The 19,506-nt window shown below is 44.3% G+C and overlaps 1 protein-coding gene across 1 annotated transcript; it reads left to right on the top strand.

Moving 5' to 3' along the window:
* Positions 1-1,956: 1,956 nt before the first annotated feature.
* On the top strand, positions 1,957-18,301 carry LOC139254756 (secreted phosphoprotein 24-like). Its single transcript, XM_070873793.1, has 8 exons — positions 1,957-2,041; positions 6,140-6,173; positions 7,129-7,243; positions 7,423-7,551; positions 7,896-8,027; positions 8,142-8,186; positions 9,485-9,529; positions 18,218-18,301. The coding sequence occupies exons 1-8, from the start codon at positions 1,957-1,959 to the stop codon at positions 18,299-18,301; spliced, it is 669 nt and encodes a 222-aa protein (XP_070729894.1).
* Positions 18,302-19,506: the final 1,205 nt, after the last annotated feature.

Raw genomic sequence — 19,506 nt, 5'->3', positions numbered from 1 at the left:
ACATAGCCCCCACCCCGTCTCTTCTTACACCTTGTTCTCAGGAACGGTGGTAGATAGGAATCATTATAGGTTGATCGTCTCCACCCACTACACTGTTCTGGATTATACCCATGACTTTTAAGTTTTATTATGGTGCTGCCGTCTGCCTCTATGGCATAAGAGCCAACATGTGTGGATCCTGTTCTAACTCCAAACATCCAGCTGGCCATCTCATTATCACTAAATGGGATTGATTGTAGGGGGATTCCTTTCTCCGAGTGTGTGGGGACATGGGCACAGACCCAACAGCTGGCAACACTGGCTTTCTTGGCATAGGTGTATGACATGTACAAAAAGGTGTTCACATACAACTCTCTCTTGGTCCATGGGGGTACTCTGGCTTGAGTCCTCCCTAGGCTACATATTACAATTACACAAAAAAGCAAACTGCACATAATATCGCGTAACACATTCATCTTGGATCATCTTTATTTCTTTCGGCATTTTCTGCTGATGCGTCTGCCTTCAGTTTCATAGAATGTGTATGAAGGCAGGGTTATTTGTTTTATTCATTTGTGCTGGGGTCGTTGGATTCATATTCTTTGAGCTGAGACCAATGTTTCCATCGGCCAACCCCACCCATATCTATGTAGGCGCACGTATCTCCGCTAATTAGGACTTCAAATGGGCCAGACCAATGGGGAGCAAACCCCGTTCGTCCTGGTAGACATTTTACCATTACCTTCGCGCCTACCTGCGGGACCTCCCCCGGTCCTCCAATTCTTTCTGTTTGTCCCTGCCTGCTTGCCGTTCCCTCACTTCCTTCCTCAATTCCTCAAGTTGCTTACTCAGTTCCAAGACGTACTTTCTAATCCGATCCCTCAGGGGTCCTATGTCGGATCCCCCAGTTATGATTCCTTCCGGCAGGCGCATCGCCCTGCCTGTCATCAACTCATATGGAGTTAATCCCGTCACTCGATTAGGAATTTCCCTTTGTCTCATCAAGATTATGGGTAGTAAATCCACCCAAGCTTGTCCCGTCTCTTGGATGGCCTTTGCTAGGGCTGTTTTAAGTGTCCTGTTCATACGTTCTACCATCCCAGAGCTTTGCGGGTGGTAGGGGATATGAAACTTCTGTCTAATACCCAACATAGCACACACCTCCTTCATTATTTGTCCGGTAAAATGGGTTCCCTGGTCAGAATCGATTTGGATAGGAATGCCCCAACGTGGGATTACTTCCTCTGCCAATATTCGGGCCACCGTGATTGCGGTGCAGTTTCGCGTGGCGAATGCTTCTACCCACCGCGTAAACTGATCTATTATTACTAGACAGTATTTCTTACCCCTTGAGGATGGTAAAGGTCCCGTGAAGTCTATCTATATACACTCCCACGGCCCCCTTGGCCTTGGTTGGTGAGCCATTCTAACCTTAACTGGGTTGTGCTGGGCACACGTGACACATTGCTGACAGTACTTAGCTACGTCCCGTCCCATTCCTGGCCACCACCAATCCCCAGTTATGTTTGTTATCATGACATTCTGTCCGACATGACTGATGCCGTGGTGTAGTTCCATGAGCATTGGTCTAATACAAGCCGAGGTTATCACCTTCCCATCTTTCCTCCATACGAAGTCGTCACCCTGGCTCCCTCCTTTTGTGCCCCAATCTTTCTTTTCTTTATCACTTACATCGGTATGTAATCTCACAATGTCTATATCTTCCCTGGTAATGATACTACATACAACTTCTTCCTGCACTTCTAAGGATATACTTGCTTCCTGTGCCGCTTTATCCGCTGCTTCATTGCCCCGTTGGACATTGTTTACTACTTTCTGGTGAGCCTTAACCTTGATCACTGCTGCCTCTGTGGGTTTACTGGCAGCGCCTAATAGTAGTCTAATTCAGCCCTCATGTTTGATAGCCTCCCCGCCCGAAGTGACAAACCCTCTCCTTGCCCAGGCAGTCATGTAGTCATGGACTACCCCGAAGGCATAGTGGCTATCCGTATAGATATTTGCCCGCCAGCCTTCGACCAGTTGGAGGGCTTCAGTCAGGGCAGTGAGTTCAGCTAATTGGGCCCACAGTCCTCCATCTAACCTTCCCTTTCAGACAGTATTTAGTGCTTCGTCTACCACCGCCCATCCCGTATGCGGGGTCCCCTGAATATATTTCCAGGACCCATCCACGTACAGGATCAGCTCGGGGTTTTCCAAGGGGAATCTCACTTATGTGTCCCAGTGAGTCCTCCCATTCCTGTGACTGGCACTCATGAGGCTCACCCACGGATAAGAGGCTCTCTGCCGAGTTCTCCCCCATGTCTTGCGCAATTTTTACGGACCTATCTAAGGGAAGTAATACTGCTTCCCATTTGGCCCGGCGGACGTTGGACATGGAGCGCAATTTCCCCGTGTTGAGCATTTCCACCAAGGTATGTTTGTTATGTAGTATAACCTCCCCTGTCATTATTACTGGCTCACTAACTTTCACCACCCACGTTGCGCAGTCCAAGGCTGCTACACATCTTGACAGGCCTCCTGCCACGGGTGACTGTTGGGTGAAATAGTAAGCTACTAGGTGGGCTCGGTCTCCATGCATTTGAGTAACTACTGCTCCGTAAAACCCGCCCTCGTTTTCACAATGAATGTGAAACGGTGCGTTCATATTTGGCAGTCCTAGGCCTGGTGCCGACATCAGGGCTTCCTTTATCTGGCCGTATGCTGTTTCTTGTTCAGGGCCCCACACCACACCTTCTAGAGCTGGTTTTCCTTCCTTAACTAGTCTCTGTATGGGTTCCGCGATTGCCGCGAAGTTGGCTGTAAAGTTCCTACAATAGTTAAAGAGTCCTAATACTTTACGCACTCCTCGGACCGTTTTCAGTCGGGGCATAATGCGAATTGCTTCCTTTCTGTCGTGGGGCATTGTATTTGTCCCCTGCGACAGTTGGTGTCCCAAGTACTGTACCTTCTTCAATTCGATCTGAGCTTTCTTGGGGTTTACCTTAAATCCCGCTTTCTTTAAGACTTCTAGGGTTTCTATTAGAGCCCCCATATGTCCTCTCTTGTCCTCTGAGGCAATCAACAAATCGTCCACATATTGGAGGATGGTAGGGGGCTAAATCTACAGTCTCCAAGGCTCAACTCATAGTTCGGTGAAATATGGCCGGGCTGTTGTGAAAACCCTGGGGCACTCGTGTCCAAGTGTACTGCCTATCCCCGACCTTGAATGCGAATTTATCTTGGGACTCCTGGGCTAATGGTATGGACCAAAATCCATTAGCTATATCTAAGACCGTGAATATTTTATGTTCTGGTTTCAGTCCATTAAATATGGTCGCTGGGCTTGCTACGATGGGGTGCTGGTGGGGAGTTACTTTATTTAACGCCGTATAGTCGATGGTCAATCGGTATGACCCATCTGGTTTCTTTATGGGCCAGATTGGCGAGTTCGTAGTGCTTTCAGCTTCCCGAAGGATACCGCTCCGCAAGAGGTCCTGCACTATTTATTTTATGGCCTCTCGAGCTTCAGGTTTAATGGGGTATTGCTTATGAGGAGTGTGTTCAGGCCCAAGAATGACCACTGGCTTGGTCTTTACCAGCCTACAATCCTGCTTTGATTGAGCCCACACTTCCCTCATTTGTTCGCATAATGGGCCGTAGTCTCCTGCTGTATCCCAATCTCGGGTGAGAAGTTGCACACTTCCGACCTTTGCATGATTGTGCAAATTAGTCTGTTCCCCATACGTTGAGATTTTGCATCCTCCCTTATTTCTCCAAACTATTCTCTTATTCTGTGGGTCTATTATTGCCCCGAACTGTTCCAGGAGGTCGATCTCCAATATGGTCCCTTCTGTATTTGGGCATACATAAAATTGTGCCGGGATCAGAATACCGGCTATCTCCAGTAGAATTACTTCACTCTGGTGGGTTTTGGTGGCAAATCCTCCCACGCCAGTTATATGGACGACATGTTTAGTTGTGGGTAAGGGAATATCTGTCATAGATACCGATGCTCTGGTATCCACTAACGTATCACACTGCCAGCCCCCTAACAGCGCCGTTATGTGTATACGCGGATCCTCTCCCTGCCCCACGGGTGCCCCGCTGGCCTTCAGTCTCTTCCTAAGTCCCTCAGCGCTGTGATTAGCTGCTGTCGGTTCATCCCCTCGACTCTAAGGCCTGACTGACTCTTTCTTTTCTTCTTGGGTGCCCAACATTTATCAGTGGCATGTCCCTTTTTCCCACAATTGTCACATCAGATGGTTGTTTTTTTGGGGCCCCTACAGTCGGCGGCAAAATGACCCGTCTTGCCACAGTTGTAGCATTCCTCTCAATCCGCACTCTTACTACTCTTAGCCGCGGCCACTTCTTGTTTTATTCCCCCAGAGTTAATGCGGCATGCCCACTGGACAGCTGGTCATAGGTGTCCGCGACTACCACCCCCATTTTTAAGATCTTTTGATGGTCGGCCGAAACGTTTTCAGGAAGACTGGGTCGTCTCTGTTCGGGGCCGACTGTCCCGAGGATTCTTGGTATTGGAACCATAAACCTCTCTCCGTAGTCATTGGCGTTTTCTCCCTTTTACTGGCGGGTCTGCATTATCAATCCCCAATTTGGGGTGGATGCTCCCATTAAGGCCTGTACAGCCTGGACGAATCCCGTTCTGGCAGCGTCCCGTTGTGCCCTTGTGGCACCCACGACAGCTATCCATGTGCCGTCACTGTGAGGGGGTGCTAGCACTGTCCACCGGTCCTTTGGAGACTTAGCCCGAACTATTTGGTGGACATCTCGCTCGTGCATATCGTGGGTCTCATACAATTCTTCTAACTTTTGCCAAAATTCTACATTTCTCTTCCATGGTTGTAGACTCCCTAAATCCTGATTCATCATTTGTTTTTCTGTGGGGGTGAAAGTGTAGTTTTGATATCGGGGGTTCCCTCCCTGTGCGCTCTGGGTTACCCTAAGAGGGGCTGCTCTTTCTGTATTTACTGAATTTGACACTTCTATCTCGGTCTCCTCATCAAAGGAAGGAGCTGAGGCCGCTACTGCGGCAACATAAGTCGGAGGGAGGTCATAATCTGACCTCCCCCACTTGCCGGTTTGTTCATACCGCTCTCTCCATTTCTTATTCTCGGCTTCTGTCTCTTTACTTTTCACGACTAATTGTTTGGTTTTACTTTGTAACACACATAACTGATATACTAAAAGTACTCCGGCTTTCTTTGCCTTTTTCTGTTTCTGTTTCTCCCACCAATTCTTTTGCTCCTTGGAGACAGCCGAGGGATCCCACCCATCTTTAATCATTTTATCTATTAAGCCCTTCTGGTCGTCTGCATAGAACCTATTAAGAGACCCTCCCGGCCCCCATTCAAGGACTTCTCCCGACGCCATTATGTGATCTGACCTTCCCTTGCTTCCTCTGCGAATGAGTCTCTTCATGCGGGCCTACTTCTATTCTGTCACATATTTATTGCGATGGGATTATCCCTCAACTCTCACACCAGTTCATGCGTATCACACAGTCACTCACAGGTTTCCGCCATCACTTTGTCCTCCCGGTGTTCCCTTTGACCTTAATCCTTGGCCATCACATGGGCCATTTGCCCTCTTAATTCCGGCTCAAGTTAGGTGATTGAGATAGTTTGTGACAATTGAAGTGACAGGGACACTCGTTTCTCTTATACACCACTTATCTTACTTATATTCTACTTTATCTTAATTTCTACTCACTGTGTCTGTTATCAAACCTCCCCGAGTCTCACTTGTTCGTTGGGTGTCCGGCAGCCTCACCCCTGCTGGTTCAACATTCCAATTTCTGGGATATCATGAAATCCGACCTTATCCCCGTACATGCGAGTCTCGGTCAGGAGGGCTTACCAGTACACCCTGCTCGCAGCGCCAAAACTGTTGGGGGGAAATCTCGAGGTAGAAATAAATCTACTCCAAGACTACGTTAGAGAGTTGAAAACACACACAGTTCATTAATACAGGGTACCAGGGGAGTTGTATGTAGGTCCCTCAACCAGGCAACAACTCAATTTGGGGTTACAAAAAAATTAGTATTTAAAGTCGTAAACCGCAAAGGTCACATGTCACTGCTTCTACATCTGGTATTGCAAAAGTGTCTACACAACGAGTTTTTTTTTTCGTCTTTGTCCAGCTTACTTCCTTATCTACGGCCAGCGTCTGGTGTGGTTGGTTTCTTTCTTGCTCAGCATCTTGTGACCTTTTCGCAACTGCTTATCTCATCCTGTCATACAGTATATTTTCTAAAGCACAATAATTTCGCACTAACGCTATTAACCCTTCAATCATCAAATGCGACATTCCACCAACTGCACCACAAGCCTCATGCACTGCTCAATGCACCACCTCCCATCACTCACCTCCAACAATCTCTACCAAACATGACTCATATCTTACCTTCATAGCTCCAACTCATCCTCACACACTTACCACTGCTGCAAGACTCACTGCCAGATCTCACAGATTGCAAACATTGCCAGCTATTCAACCATGTCAAGCATATCACCCAAACACATTGCACCACACTCACTGACACATTTCCCTTTCTCTTATAGGAAAAGGTGGCTCACAACTGGCACCAGCAGGACTTAACTGGCAAGGGATAGGCACCCTTGGAGCATCCCACTTACCCCTCATCCCACAATCTCTACCGATTTACAATTTGACTGGTGTAAGCATACACCTCTTGCTTCCCTACCTCACCACAGCCCTACCCTTGTGTCTTTCTCATTTCATATACCTAAAAAATCCAACCTCCCAGCCAAAGGGTATACAAGGAGAGGAGAGTGATGAAGAAGAAGAACCACCATCACTCAATGTGACACTCGCAGCCATCAGCTCAGATATTGGCATTGCGTGGAGTTTAGAGGGTAGCTTAGAGGCAGGATCTGCACGTGGTGAGTCACCGGGCACTAGTGGAATACAGCCAGGCCAGGGGAAAGGGTAGCGCAGGTGCAATGTCAAAGAGCTTGGAGGAGTCCGGAATAAACCTTGCACAGGTGTTTGCGCAGAGTTTGGAGCCCATCCTTTCCAGCATGGAAGGAGTGGGCAGATTCAATAGCGCACATATGGACCCAACCATCATGCAGCGTCTTATTGCTGATATCTCAGCTTTCATTGCAGCACAAGCATAAGAGTACCAAGCCCTAAGGATGCTCTGAGAGAGTCAGTTATAAAGCTGAATGAAATCACCGAGACCACCAATCTCTGTGGTATAACCAGGAGAAGAGTGAAGGATGTAAGTGTGTCCTGGTCTAAGTGTGTTTCACTGACTAAAGTCCCTGTTGGTGATGATTCTGACTGTTCCAGTGGAGGCATCTGTGGAAAATAAAGAGCTGTGTTGTTCTGAGCTTTATCTGACCAGAGTAAGAACACTGGATACGGTAACACACTAATCACCTGTTTCCCTTTCATTAGATTTATCGCACAGGCAAATTGTTGTACAATGTGGATTTAACATTCTCGGTGAAAGAAACCGTCTGCTCCAAGAATTCTGGACTGGAATTTGATGAACCCAGCTGTCACTTCTGCCCCAGAAAGACCGCTGTGAGTCCTGAGTTATATTGCAGCATCAAACCCTCATGTGTACTGAGTTATATCATCGAAAGGGTCATGTGTACTGAGTTATATCATAGAAAGGGCCGTGTGTACTGAGTTATATCATCGAAAGGGTCATGTGTACTGAGTTATATCATAGAAAGGGCCGTGTGTACTGAGTTATATTATCGAAAGGGTCATGTGTACTGAGTTATATCATAGAAAGGGCCATGTGTACTGAGTTATATCATAGAAAGGGCCGTTTGCACTGAGTTATAGTATAGAAACTCCTGTGTCAGCACAGAACTTGTTGTCAATCAATAATTTTAATAAATTCTGCTTAATTTTGACAGGAAAAAGGTTTTTACCAAAGCCGTGTTGAATATTTTGCTGGTGAGGTCATTGACATCGATGTGGAGTGTCGAGGTTTGAAGACAGTTGACAGCAGCAGTGAATCATCAGAGTCAAGTGAAGACAGTATTGAGGTAACCTCACAATTATACACATCAGGGCAATGGGCTTTCTAACACCTGGATTATTTACAAAACGTCTCATTGCTTTCCTGTGCTAAACATATAAATATTAATATTTTTTTACAGCTTAAAATCAAGTCAAAAGAGACATCACTCGAGAAGTCATCAAATGTGAGTATAAACTAGGAATTTTCTTATAGGATTTCTTGTCGATCTTGATTATCGACAATACAGTGTATAATCCTGGATTCACTTGTGACAGAATGGAATGTGAGACGGCTGTTTATTTTAGTTTGAGGCACTGGGGGACAGAATTCTGATGTTCAATTCCAGTGGGGTTTTTCCAAAGGATTGTTGAATGAACACCAATTACAGAGGATGAGTTTGTTCTCCACTGAAGATAAAGTGAACTGAATATCTGGGAGACAGGACAGTAACAAGTGGTGGCATCAGGAAAGCAGGGCCTCTTACATTCTCACCAATAATAGAGATTAATTACTGGTTCTTCCAGGAGGGGAACTGCAGGTTCAATACCATAAATCCCAATTGGTGGCCTGTGTCACCTATCATTGGTTTAACCATTGACCCCACAGCCTCATTGTACCAGGGCGGTATTATTGCTGCACTACAGAACATGAGATGTTTGGTGAGGATTTCTCCACTCCAACACTCTGCCATTGAATCTCAACTCTGAGATGTCCAGAGTTAACAATTCCACGTTAATATTTAAATATTCTTTTATTATTTGCAAAATGTATAATTGATCCACTGAGATAATCAGGTAAATATTAATATTTTAATTCTGGTGAAAAGCAAGTCAAAAAAATTATCACTCAAGGAGTTATCAAATGTAAGTGTAAACTGGAACATTTACTCAGCTGATTATCAACTACAATAAACTGTTGAAACCTGGATTCAGCTGTGTCAGATCGAGTCTGAGGATTGTATTTAATTAATTGTCCACCCAGAGAGAGTGGGGGAGGGGATTCTGATGCTCAATTGCTATTGGGTGTTCTCCAACCAGTGCCAAAGGATTGTTGAATTGACCCCAAGAAGATGAGTTTGTTCTTCATTGATTTCTCAAATGTTCTAGAATCAGAGAGAACGTTCTCCCCTGACAACAACCATGTTATTAGGACAGACACAATTGATGGCTCCGTGAGTGCAGATAATCTCCTTATCTAACAGACAATAATTACCATTTGTTGTGCGGGGGGTGAACCAAATAGAGAGCAATTGATAGATAATCTTTCGTTTCATTAGTTTAACCATTGCCCCCACAGCCCCACTGTACCAGGGTTGTATTGATTATTGCTGCATTCAGAACATGAGATGTTTGGTGAGGATTTGTCCATTCCCACACTGAGCCATTGAATCTCAACCCTGAAATTTAAAGTGTTGCCACTTCCTCATTTATAAACTAATATCATTTAAACCTTTTGTTTGTAAATATCAATATTTTAATACAGATGAAAAGCAAGTCAACAGAATCATCAAATGAGGAGTCTTCAAACGTAAGTATAAACTGGGATTTTGTGTCAGATAATTGCCTTCTTGATCATGATCATCAAAAGTAATAAAACATTCAACTTATCATTCAACACAGTCCATCTGAAAATGACAATTCTGTTGATTCTGTTCACTACAGGAACACAATGATGATCCAAGAGACCGACACTAGCCATGAATGAAACTTCTGAAAGGCTGAGCTTGGTGTGAACACAAGAAGACCTCATTCAGATTAGAAGATATGATCAATTGTACTTTACTTGTTCATATATAAGGGCGACCTGGGGTTCCTGAGTGTACATTTTACTGTAACTGGGAGATTCTATAGTTTGTAAATATTCTGTCCTTTGGTGTTTATTGTTGTCTTGTATTCTGTGGATGATATTAAAAGTATGAAGAGAATACTTCCTGATGTTCTTCACAAATGTTGTTCATTCCACTCCGGTTTCAGGTATCAAATGTGTGTTTATTGACTGGGCTTTTACCCTCATATTCTCTGCCAAGGTGGCCTGCTCCACCACCATGAAGCACCCAGATAGCCAACTGGTTGACATAGAAACATAGAAAATAGGTGCAGGAGTAGGCCATTCGGCCCTTCTAGCCTGCACCGCCATTCAATGAGTTCATGGCTGAACATTCAACTTCAGTACCCCATTCCTGCTTTTTCGCCATACCCCTTGATCCCCCTAGCAGTAAGGACCTCATCTAACTCCTTTTTGAATATAAGAGCAGTTGTTCAAGTGATCATTGAAAAAAGATCTGTTTTGTACTTGTTGTGTTATACTACCAATCTGTGTTATTCTTTTTTATACCATAATATACCATAATATATTATAACTGTATTATTGCTGCAGACACGATCTATTTTCATAGAATAATTACAGCACAGAAGGAGGCCATTAGGCCCATCGAGCCTGTGCCTGTTCTCTGTAAGAGCACTTCAGCTTGTCCCACTATCCCGCCCTTTCCCCGTAGCCCTACAATTTTTTTTCCTTCAGGTACTTATCCAATTCTCAATTTTGTTTTCATATAACCAGATGAATAAATCACCTTTCTTGTAAATAAGAGCAGGGATCACTACAGGGATGGCTACAGAAAAAATCTGGACTGGGAATTAAACATTGCAGGGTATAATATATTTAGAAAAGATAGAGAGGGAAAAGGGGGAGGTGGAATACCTGTACTTGTCAAGGATAACATAATGGCAGTAGAAAAATGTGACGCAGCTACCAGCAAGACAAAAATAGAATCCATATGGATAGAGATGAATAAAGGATCAATCACACTAATACAGACCACCAAATAATGGAAGGGAGGTGGAGGAAGAAATATGCAAATTAGGGAAATGAATAAAAAACATAAAATAATCATGGGGAATTTCAACTGCTCCATTATTAACTGGATAAAAGAGGTAGGTACAGGGAATAAGGGAATGGAATTCCTACAATGTGTACAGGACTCCTTTCTAACACAATATATAAAAAGCCCAACAAGAGAGGATTTGCTATTGGATTGAGTAATGGGGAATGAACCAGAACAGATAAGAAAAGTAAAAGTAGGGGAACATTGGGGCAATAGTGACCATAGAGGATAATTGAGAAACACACATGTATGATGAAAACCGGGTAATAGATTGAAGAAAAGCTGATTTTGAGGGGCTGAGAATAGAATTTGGGAAAATAAAATAGGCAACAATATTGGCAAACAATGATGTATAATAGCAATGGGAAACATTTAAAATGGTGTTCAGCAGAGTGCAGGAACAATATATTCCGCTAAAAGGAAAGAACAAACTAAACACTAATGAGACTCCATGGATGAATAAATCCATAAGGGAACAATTGAGGGTAAGGAAAGCATATGTTAAGTACATAGACAGCAGGGGAGTGCATGATAAGGGAGAATATGAAGAGATTAGGAGAGAAGTCAAAAAACAATTAGCAAGGCAATGAGGAACTATGAAATTAAAGTATCAAGGAACATAAAACAAAATAGCATAATATTTATAGGCACATCAATAAAAAAGTAGAGTTGGGATGGGAATAAGGCCATTAAGGGATAGACAGTATAATACCACAGGTAATGATTGAAAGATGTCTGAAATATGAAATAATTATTTTTCTTCACTATTTACCAGGGAGATAGAACAGATGGACATGACATTGGATGATAAGATTAGTAATGAGATAAGTGCATTTAAGAAGGGGGATAGAACATGCCCAAGGAATTATAGAAAAGTCAGCGTAATACAATGATAGGAAAAATAATGGAATCCCTTCTAAAGGAGAAAATAGAACATCGAGAAACCAAACATATCGAAATGAATAATCAGCATGGATTTCATAAGGGAAAGTCTTGCTTGACCAACCTCATAGAATTTTTTGAAGAGGTAACAGAGAGAGTAGACAATGGTAATCCTGTAGATGTAAGTTATCTAGATTTTCAAGAGGCCTTCGATAAAATACCACATAATAGACTAATGAACAAGGTCAGAGAATGCGGATTCAGGGATAAGTAGCAGAATGGATAGCTAGCTGGCTTCAAGTCAGAAAGCAGAAAGTAGGGGTAAAAGGTAGCTATTCACAGTGGCAGAAGATGGGTAGTGGTGTTCCACAAGGATCAGTGCTGGGACCACTGTTGTTCACAATTATTATTAACAATTTTGACTTTGGAATCAAAAACACAGGGGTCTAAATTTGGTACCGCCATTTTTGAGGCGATGTCACCATCTGAGTGCTGCCAGGCGTTAGGTGTAGGCTCCAACTGCCAAAGTTTTTACGGCCAAAGATGAGAGAGCAGTGCTAAAAAGTGGCACTGCACACTCATCCTCGGGCGGGAGCTCAAGAGGCCTACTGAATTTTGCAACGGGAGGCTGCTGCCATGCTAGCTGGAAAACGGGAAGAAAAGGGAAAAACGAAAAAAAAATCAAACTTCGCCAACCCACACACAACTCCCCCACTGTTACAACTAATGAAAAAATGAAGAAATAAATAAAGAAAAACATTACCTTGCTCTCCGCTGTTTAACCACCACTTTTTTCAGGCCAGTAGGGCAGCTATACAAACTAAATATCGTGATAGAGGAACCAAGGAGGCGTTTCACATGTACTGACATTATGATTTCCAAAGCGTTAGCCAGCGGGATGTAACTTTTTAATGCCCTTAAAAAACGACCTCCGAATTCAGGCATTTTGTGAACAACATCCTGCGCCACTCCCAACCGCCTAACTCCCAGTTAACACTTAACACCAGCGTTATCAGCAGGTGTTAGCAACCGAATTTCGATCACCAATTTCTAAATTTGCGGATGGCAGCAAATTGGTGGGGATAGTCAAAACTGACGAGGACTGCAACAAATTACAGGTGGTCATTAATAAACTTGCAGAATGGGCAAAGAATTGGCAAATGAAGTTCAACACAGATAAATGTGAAGTATTACATTTTTGGTAGGAAGAATATGGAGGTCACTTATTACTTGGAGGGTATGAGTCTATGTGGCATCGAGGAACAAAGGGATCTCGGAGTACAAATACACAAATCACTAAAAGTTGCGACACAGGTTAACAAGGCCGTTAAAAAAAAGCAAACCAAGTACTTGGGTTTATTTCTACAGGTATAGGATTGAAAAGTAGGGAAGTTATGCTAAATCTGTATCGACCATGGTTAGACCACACTTAGAGTACTGCATACAGTTCTAGTGACCATATTATAAAAAGGATCTAGAGGGACTGGAGAGGGTGCAGAGAAGGTTTACAAGAATGATATCAGAAATGCAAGGATATACACATGATAGAGTGAATAGACTGGGTCTCTTTTCTTTTGAAAAAAGAAAGCTGATGGGTGACCTAATAGAGGTCTTTAAAATTATGAAAGGTTTCGATAGAGTGGATACAAAGAGAGGGGTAGAAATTGCCCCCTGCCCGAAACGAAGCGCCCCCACCCCGTTTCAATGGTTTTTGTGACATTCTGCTCTTTGTTATTTTTTTTCCCTTGGCTCTGGAAGTCACTCTTAATGGCGGCGGTGACAACACTTGAGGGGCGGAAGTTGGGGGCGATGCGGAGTAACCACCGCGATAACGTCATCAGGGCACCGCATCACCACAGCTCTCCTCTTCACTTAAAGGGGAGAGCCGCCACAATTTTAAAAGTTCGGCCCACTGGGCCACCAAGAAGGGTTTCGGCTGGGCCAACGGCCTGGCACCCAAGAGGGGTTGACAGGCTGCCTGTTGGCGGCCTGGCCAAATCCGGGGGCATAATTGTCCGGTCTACATGACAGTCGGCCGATAAAAATAAAACATGGCAGGGGCAGTGCATCCTCCCCTTTAAGGGAAGCCGCACTGCTATTGTAGAAGCAACAGCCTCATTGGACCACCGGGAAAAAAACAGATATTGGCAGCAGGCGAGCCAAAGATTTTTGGAGGGGAATATCGCCGTCATCTGTGGTAAGCACAGTGATGACGTGCTTACCACAGATCGGAAGCAGCGGAGCAGTAAGGGGGGGATCGGTGCACCATCGGGAAACCTCGGGAGGGCAATTGGGCTATGAGCGGCTATTCCACGAAAAGTCAGCAGCCACTCCACTCTGCAGCGTGACCGCCGATTTGCGGTGGTTACAGGCCTTAAGGAGAGTGGCAATTTTGGCCCCAGAATGTTTCCACTTGTGGCGAAGAGCACAACTAGAGGCCATCAATATAAGATAGTCACCAAGAAATCCAATAGGGAATTCAGAAGAAACTTCTTTACCCAAAGAATGGTGAGATTGTGGAACTTGCTACCACAGCGAATGGTTGAAGCGAATCGTATTTAAGGGGAGGCTAGACAAGCATATGAGGGAGAAGGGAATAGAGGGTTATGCTGATAAATTTAGATGAAGAAAGATGGGAGAAGGCTTGAGTGGAGCATAAATGCTGGCATGGACTGGTTAAGCCGAGTGGCCTGTTTCTGTGCCGTATAATCCTATGTCATCCTATGTAATATATTTTGTAGTTCATTCTCATGTTACTGCCTTCAGTTTTAATTCTTTGTTATGACAATATTTTCTCTAAAATTATAGTGGGCAAAATTGCGCACCATAAATATCCCTTAAGGGATTAACTGAATTCATTAATGTGATTATATATAGTATGATGGTACTGCACACTCCTGTAAAAGGGAACAGGCTTGGATCATCTTAACTAGGTTGACAATTTATGGTCCTTAAGGAAATTTACCTCTAGATTGTGAATAAAATGCACTTGCAATGTGGCTAGTTGGGAAATTTAATGTGCGGAACCAAAACTAAATATGTCGGGGCAGCCATCTTGTGTAGGATTCCACCACCTGAAGTGACATTATAAATATGACCATGGATTATAGGCGGAAAAGCTTTTGCAATGTAAAATATTTTCTCTTCCCATTTTCTCTGGAATTGCCATGTCGAGTGTAGATTATTTGAAAAATACTGTTTTAATTGCGGGAAGAAAATACAATCTTAATATATTCCAGATGGTTAGCAATTGAGGTTGTGTATTATTAACTTATTGTAACCAATCTCTCCTAGTTACTCTGCTTGAATAAAATGTCTGGCAGTATTGAGTACAGTAAAAATTTAAGTCAATTTAGCAATGACATGATTTGAAATTCATGGAAATATCATTCTGAGTGGAATTAAGATACAGACAAAATTTGTGGTGCAAATCTTCTTTCCATCGTGATGGTGGAAACATTTTTTCCTTTCTAGTTTCCTGCCCTCGATATGTTGCCCCTTTGTTGGGGTATGGTTCCATAAGCTTGTTCAAGGCTCCAGTACCTTGCCCAAATGCCCATTATTCAAATGTGAGTCTTGACAGAGAATCGGCAGGCTATTCCACTGCAGTGGGTGTATCAGAGTATGGACTCACCATGTCCTCACCTAAAATCTGCACGTTCATATTTTCAGCAGGAAGCATGCAGGAATTCTGGCCAGTTGCTGATGAGATAAATTTGCTGGAGCCTGAGGCTGATAAATTTAAGTAGCCATGCTCTATTAAACAATGGCTGGGGGGATGTGTCACACATTTCCCACCATTCAGTAGATGAACTTAGTGGCTTCCTGCTCAATTTTTTTATTGCATGCATGAGTGTTGTGTATGCAATAACTGTTAGACTGAGTACTGTTTAACTCCAGGAGGTATGACCTTGGCTCTGCTTTATTAAGACCCAAAGTGACTAATATACAAAATGGCTGGCCTTTTATACTTGGGCTGCACACACGTGCGTGCAGCCCAATGGGCTCCAACAGTGACGCCATCTAGTGGCTAGTGATCCCAAAAGTACATACATGACAATACCCCGCTCTGAGATATTAACAGTCTTTTACAAATAGAGACAATCCGGTGTTTTACGCTCCCGGGTTGACCGTCTCAATTCAACTCCAGCCTTGGGTAAGTATTCAGAGTCTGTTGTGACTGGTGACTGGGTGGCTGACCTGGTGGGAGTGGCAATGGCCATGTCAGGGATTGAAAGTCCATTTTCATTGAACATGTCAGTGATTGAAAGTCACGATTCACTGATGACCACTGAGTCTTCTGATGACTGGGAGTAGATTGGTTGGTCGTCGATTGTCTCTTCCTCCGACTGTTCCGGTTCGTCTGTGTGCCGCAGCTTTGTCTGTTCCATATGTTTCCTGCATGTTTGCCCATTTTTGAGCTTGACAATAAATACTCTGTTGCCCTCCTTGGCCATGACAGTACCAGCGATCCACTTGGGACCCTGACCATAATTCAGAACATATACAGGATCATTTCTAGAAATATCGCGTGACACAGCTGCGCGATCGTGATACACTTGTTGACTTTGTCTTCTATATTCAACATGATTATTCAAGTCAGGGTGTACAAGAGATAGCTTGGTCTTAAGACCTCTCTTCATCATTAGTTCAGCAGGCGAGACCCCGGTAAGCATGTGTGGTCTTGTCCTGAAACTCAGCAGTATGCATGACAGGCGGGTCTGCAGTGACCCTTGCGTTACTCTGTTTTATGATTTGGACAGCACGTTCTGCTTGCTCATTGGATGCAGGTTTGAACAGTGCTGACCTTACATGTTTGATACCATTGAGTTTCATGAACTCTTGAAACTCCTGACTGGTGAAGCATGATCCATTGTCGCTAACAACAATGTCAGGCAGACCATGTGTCGCGAACATGACACTGAGATTCTCAATGGTAGCTGTGGATGTGCTTGATGACATGATTATACACGATATCCACTTCGAATATGCATCCACCACAACTAAAAACATCTTCCCCAGGAAGTGACCTGCAAAGTCGATGTGGATCCTGGACCATGGTTTGGACAGCCGTGACCACAAACTTAGCAGCGATTCCGCTGGTGCTTTGCTGAGCTGCATGCAAGTGTTGCACTGATGCACACATGATTCCAGCTCAGAGTTAATTCCCGACCACCATACATGAGACCTGGCGATGGCTTTCATCATTACAATGCCAGGATGTGTGCTATGTAGTTCACGTACAAATTTCTCTCTCCTTTTCTTGGGCATAACAACACGATTGCCCCACAGTTATACAATCGACTGAATAGACAGTTCGTCTTTGCGACGAACGTAAGGTATGGCAGACCAATCACCTTTGAGGATGCAACTCTTCACCACCGATAAAATCCTTCACTCTCAAAAGCATCCATAACTAATAATAGGTCCACCAGTTGTGGCGTTTCCAACTCTGGTGTGGGCAACGGCAGACGGTTCAAAGCATCGGCACAATTCTCGGTGCCAAGTCTATGGCGAGTGACATAATCATAAGTGGATAATGTCAGCGCCCACCTCTGGATGCGGGATGAAGCATTGGTATTGATACCTTTGTTTTCAGAGAACAGTGAAATGAGCGGTTTGTGATCTGTCTCCAGTTCAAACCGCAAACCAAACAGATACTGGTGCATCTTTTTAACCACATACACACAGGCTAATGCTTCTTTCTCTACCATGCTGTAGGCTCTTTCCGCTTCAAACAAACTTTTTGAAGCATACGCGACTGGTTGAAGTTTACCCGACTCATTAGCTTGTTAGAGTACGCAACCAATTCCATATGACGAAGCATCACAGACCAATACTAAACGTTTACATGAGTCATAATGTACCAGCCGTTTGTTAGAGCAAAGCAGATTGGTGCCTTTCTCAAAAGCTGTGTCTTGAGATCCACCCCATAGCCAGTTGTCGCCTTTTCTTAGCAGCATGTGCAGTGGTTCTAATAAGGTGCTCAAGTTAGGTAGGAAGTTACTGAAGTAGTTGAGTAGACCCAGGAACAAATGCAGCTCCATCACGTTCTGCGGCTTGGTTGCATTCTTGATGGCCTTGGTTTTCACATCCGTGGGCCTGATGCCATCAGCAGCAATTTTCCTCTCCAGGAATTCAACCTCTGGTGCCATGAGGATGCACTTCGAGCGTTTCAGTCTGAGTCCCACTTTGTCCAGACGATGTAGAACCTCTTCCAGGTTGTTCAGATGTGCCTCGGAGTCACGACCTGTGATCAGGATGTCATCTTGGAACACGATGGTTCTGGGAACGGACTTCAGTAAACCCTCCATGTTCCTCTGAAATATTGCTGCAGCCGAGCGAATTCCAAAAGGGCACCTGTGATAAATAAATGGTCCTTTATGCATATTAACATATTAATGCACGTAAGTCTCTTTGGCGTCTCGACCAGCTCCTGTGTCATGTAGGCTGACGTCAAGTCCAGTTTGGTGAAAGACTTCCCACCGGCTAACATTGCAAACAAGTCATCAGCCTTCGATAACAGCTACTGATCCTGTTTCGAAACCCTGTTGATCGTAACCTTGTAGTCTCCACAGATTCTGACTGTGCCATCACTTTTCAGCACAGAAATATGGGGCTGGCCCATTCATTAAATTCAACCGGTGATATTATCCCTTCACGCTGGAGTCTGTCCAGTTTGATTTCGACCTTCTCCCTCATCATATACGGAATTGCTCGAGTTTTATGATGGATGGTTCTTGCATCCGAGTCCACGTAGATCTACACCTTGGCTCCCATGAAGTTGCCGATACCCGGTTCGAACAGCGAGGGGAACTTGCTCAGTACTTGGGCACATGTATCTTTCTCCGATAACAATGCCTTGATGTCATTCCAATTGCATCTGATTTTTTTTAAACCAGTTCCTGCCGCACTGCATTGGGCCATTGCCTGGGACAATCCATAGTGGTAACTCGTGAACTGCACCATCATATGACACTTTAATTGTGGCACTGCCAATCACCGCTATGAGTTATTTGGTGTACGTGTGTAACTTGGCATTGACTGGACTCAGCCTGGGCCTCATAGCCTTACAATCCCACAGCTTGTCGAATGTCCTCTGGCTCATTATCGATTGACTCGCCCCCGTGTCCAGTTCCATATATACCGGCACCCCATTAAATTTCACATTGATCATTATCGGTTTGCTCTTAGTTAGGAACAAGTACAGTCCATACACTTCCTCCTCTGGTATCTCGGATTGCGTATCCGGATCCGCGCTAGTCTGACCATCATCCTCCACATGGTGTGTCGCAGCATGCTTGTTCATCTGATGACACTTGCACTGGAGATGCCCCACTCTCAGACAGCCTTTGCAACTATTTTGCTTAAATTAGCACTGCTGGTGCCGGTGATTTCCCCCACAACGCTAACATGGAGAAATCGGATGCATTCCCGCTGGTGGACTTTGGGCAGCCACAGGTTTCGCGTACGCAGTCGGGTAGGCCCTGCCATGTGCTGCACTGCCAAACATTGAATCAATCATATTTACAGTACTTGCCGAGTTTTGATTTTTCACTGATATCTGCTTTAGACTTCTATCCATCGTCATGTATGACCGAGTGATCGTGATGGCCCTGTTCAAGTCCAACGTTTCCACTGCCAGTAGTTTACGCAGGATCACCTCATGGTTGATGCCAATTAAAAATAAGTCCCGCAGCATGTCTGCCAGCACAGCCCTAGCGAACGTGCGTGTAAA

The sequence above is a fragment of the Pristiophorus japonicus genome, chromosome 3 (assembly GCF_044704955.1).
Source record: "Pristiophorus japonicus isolate sPriJap1 chromosome 3, sPriJap1.hap1, whole genome shotgun sequence".
Taxonomy (NCBI): domain Eukaryota; kingdom Metazoa; phylum Chordata; class Chondrichthyes; family Pristiophoridae; genus Pristiophorus; species Pristiophorus japonicus.
The sequence above is the reverse complement of the archived record's forward strand: the minus strand, read 5'-3'. Positions and strand labels throughout refer to the sequence as shown.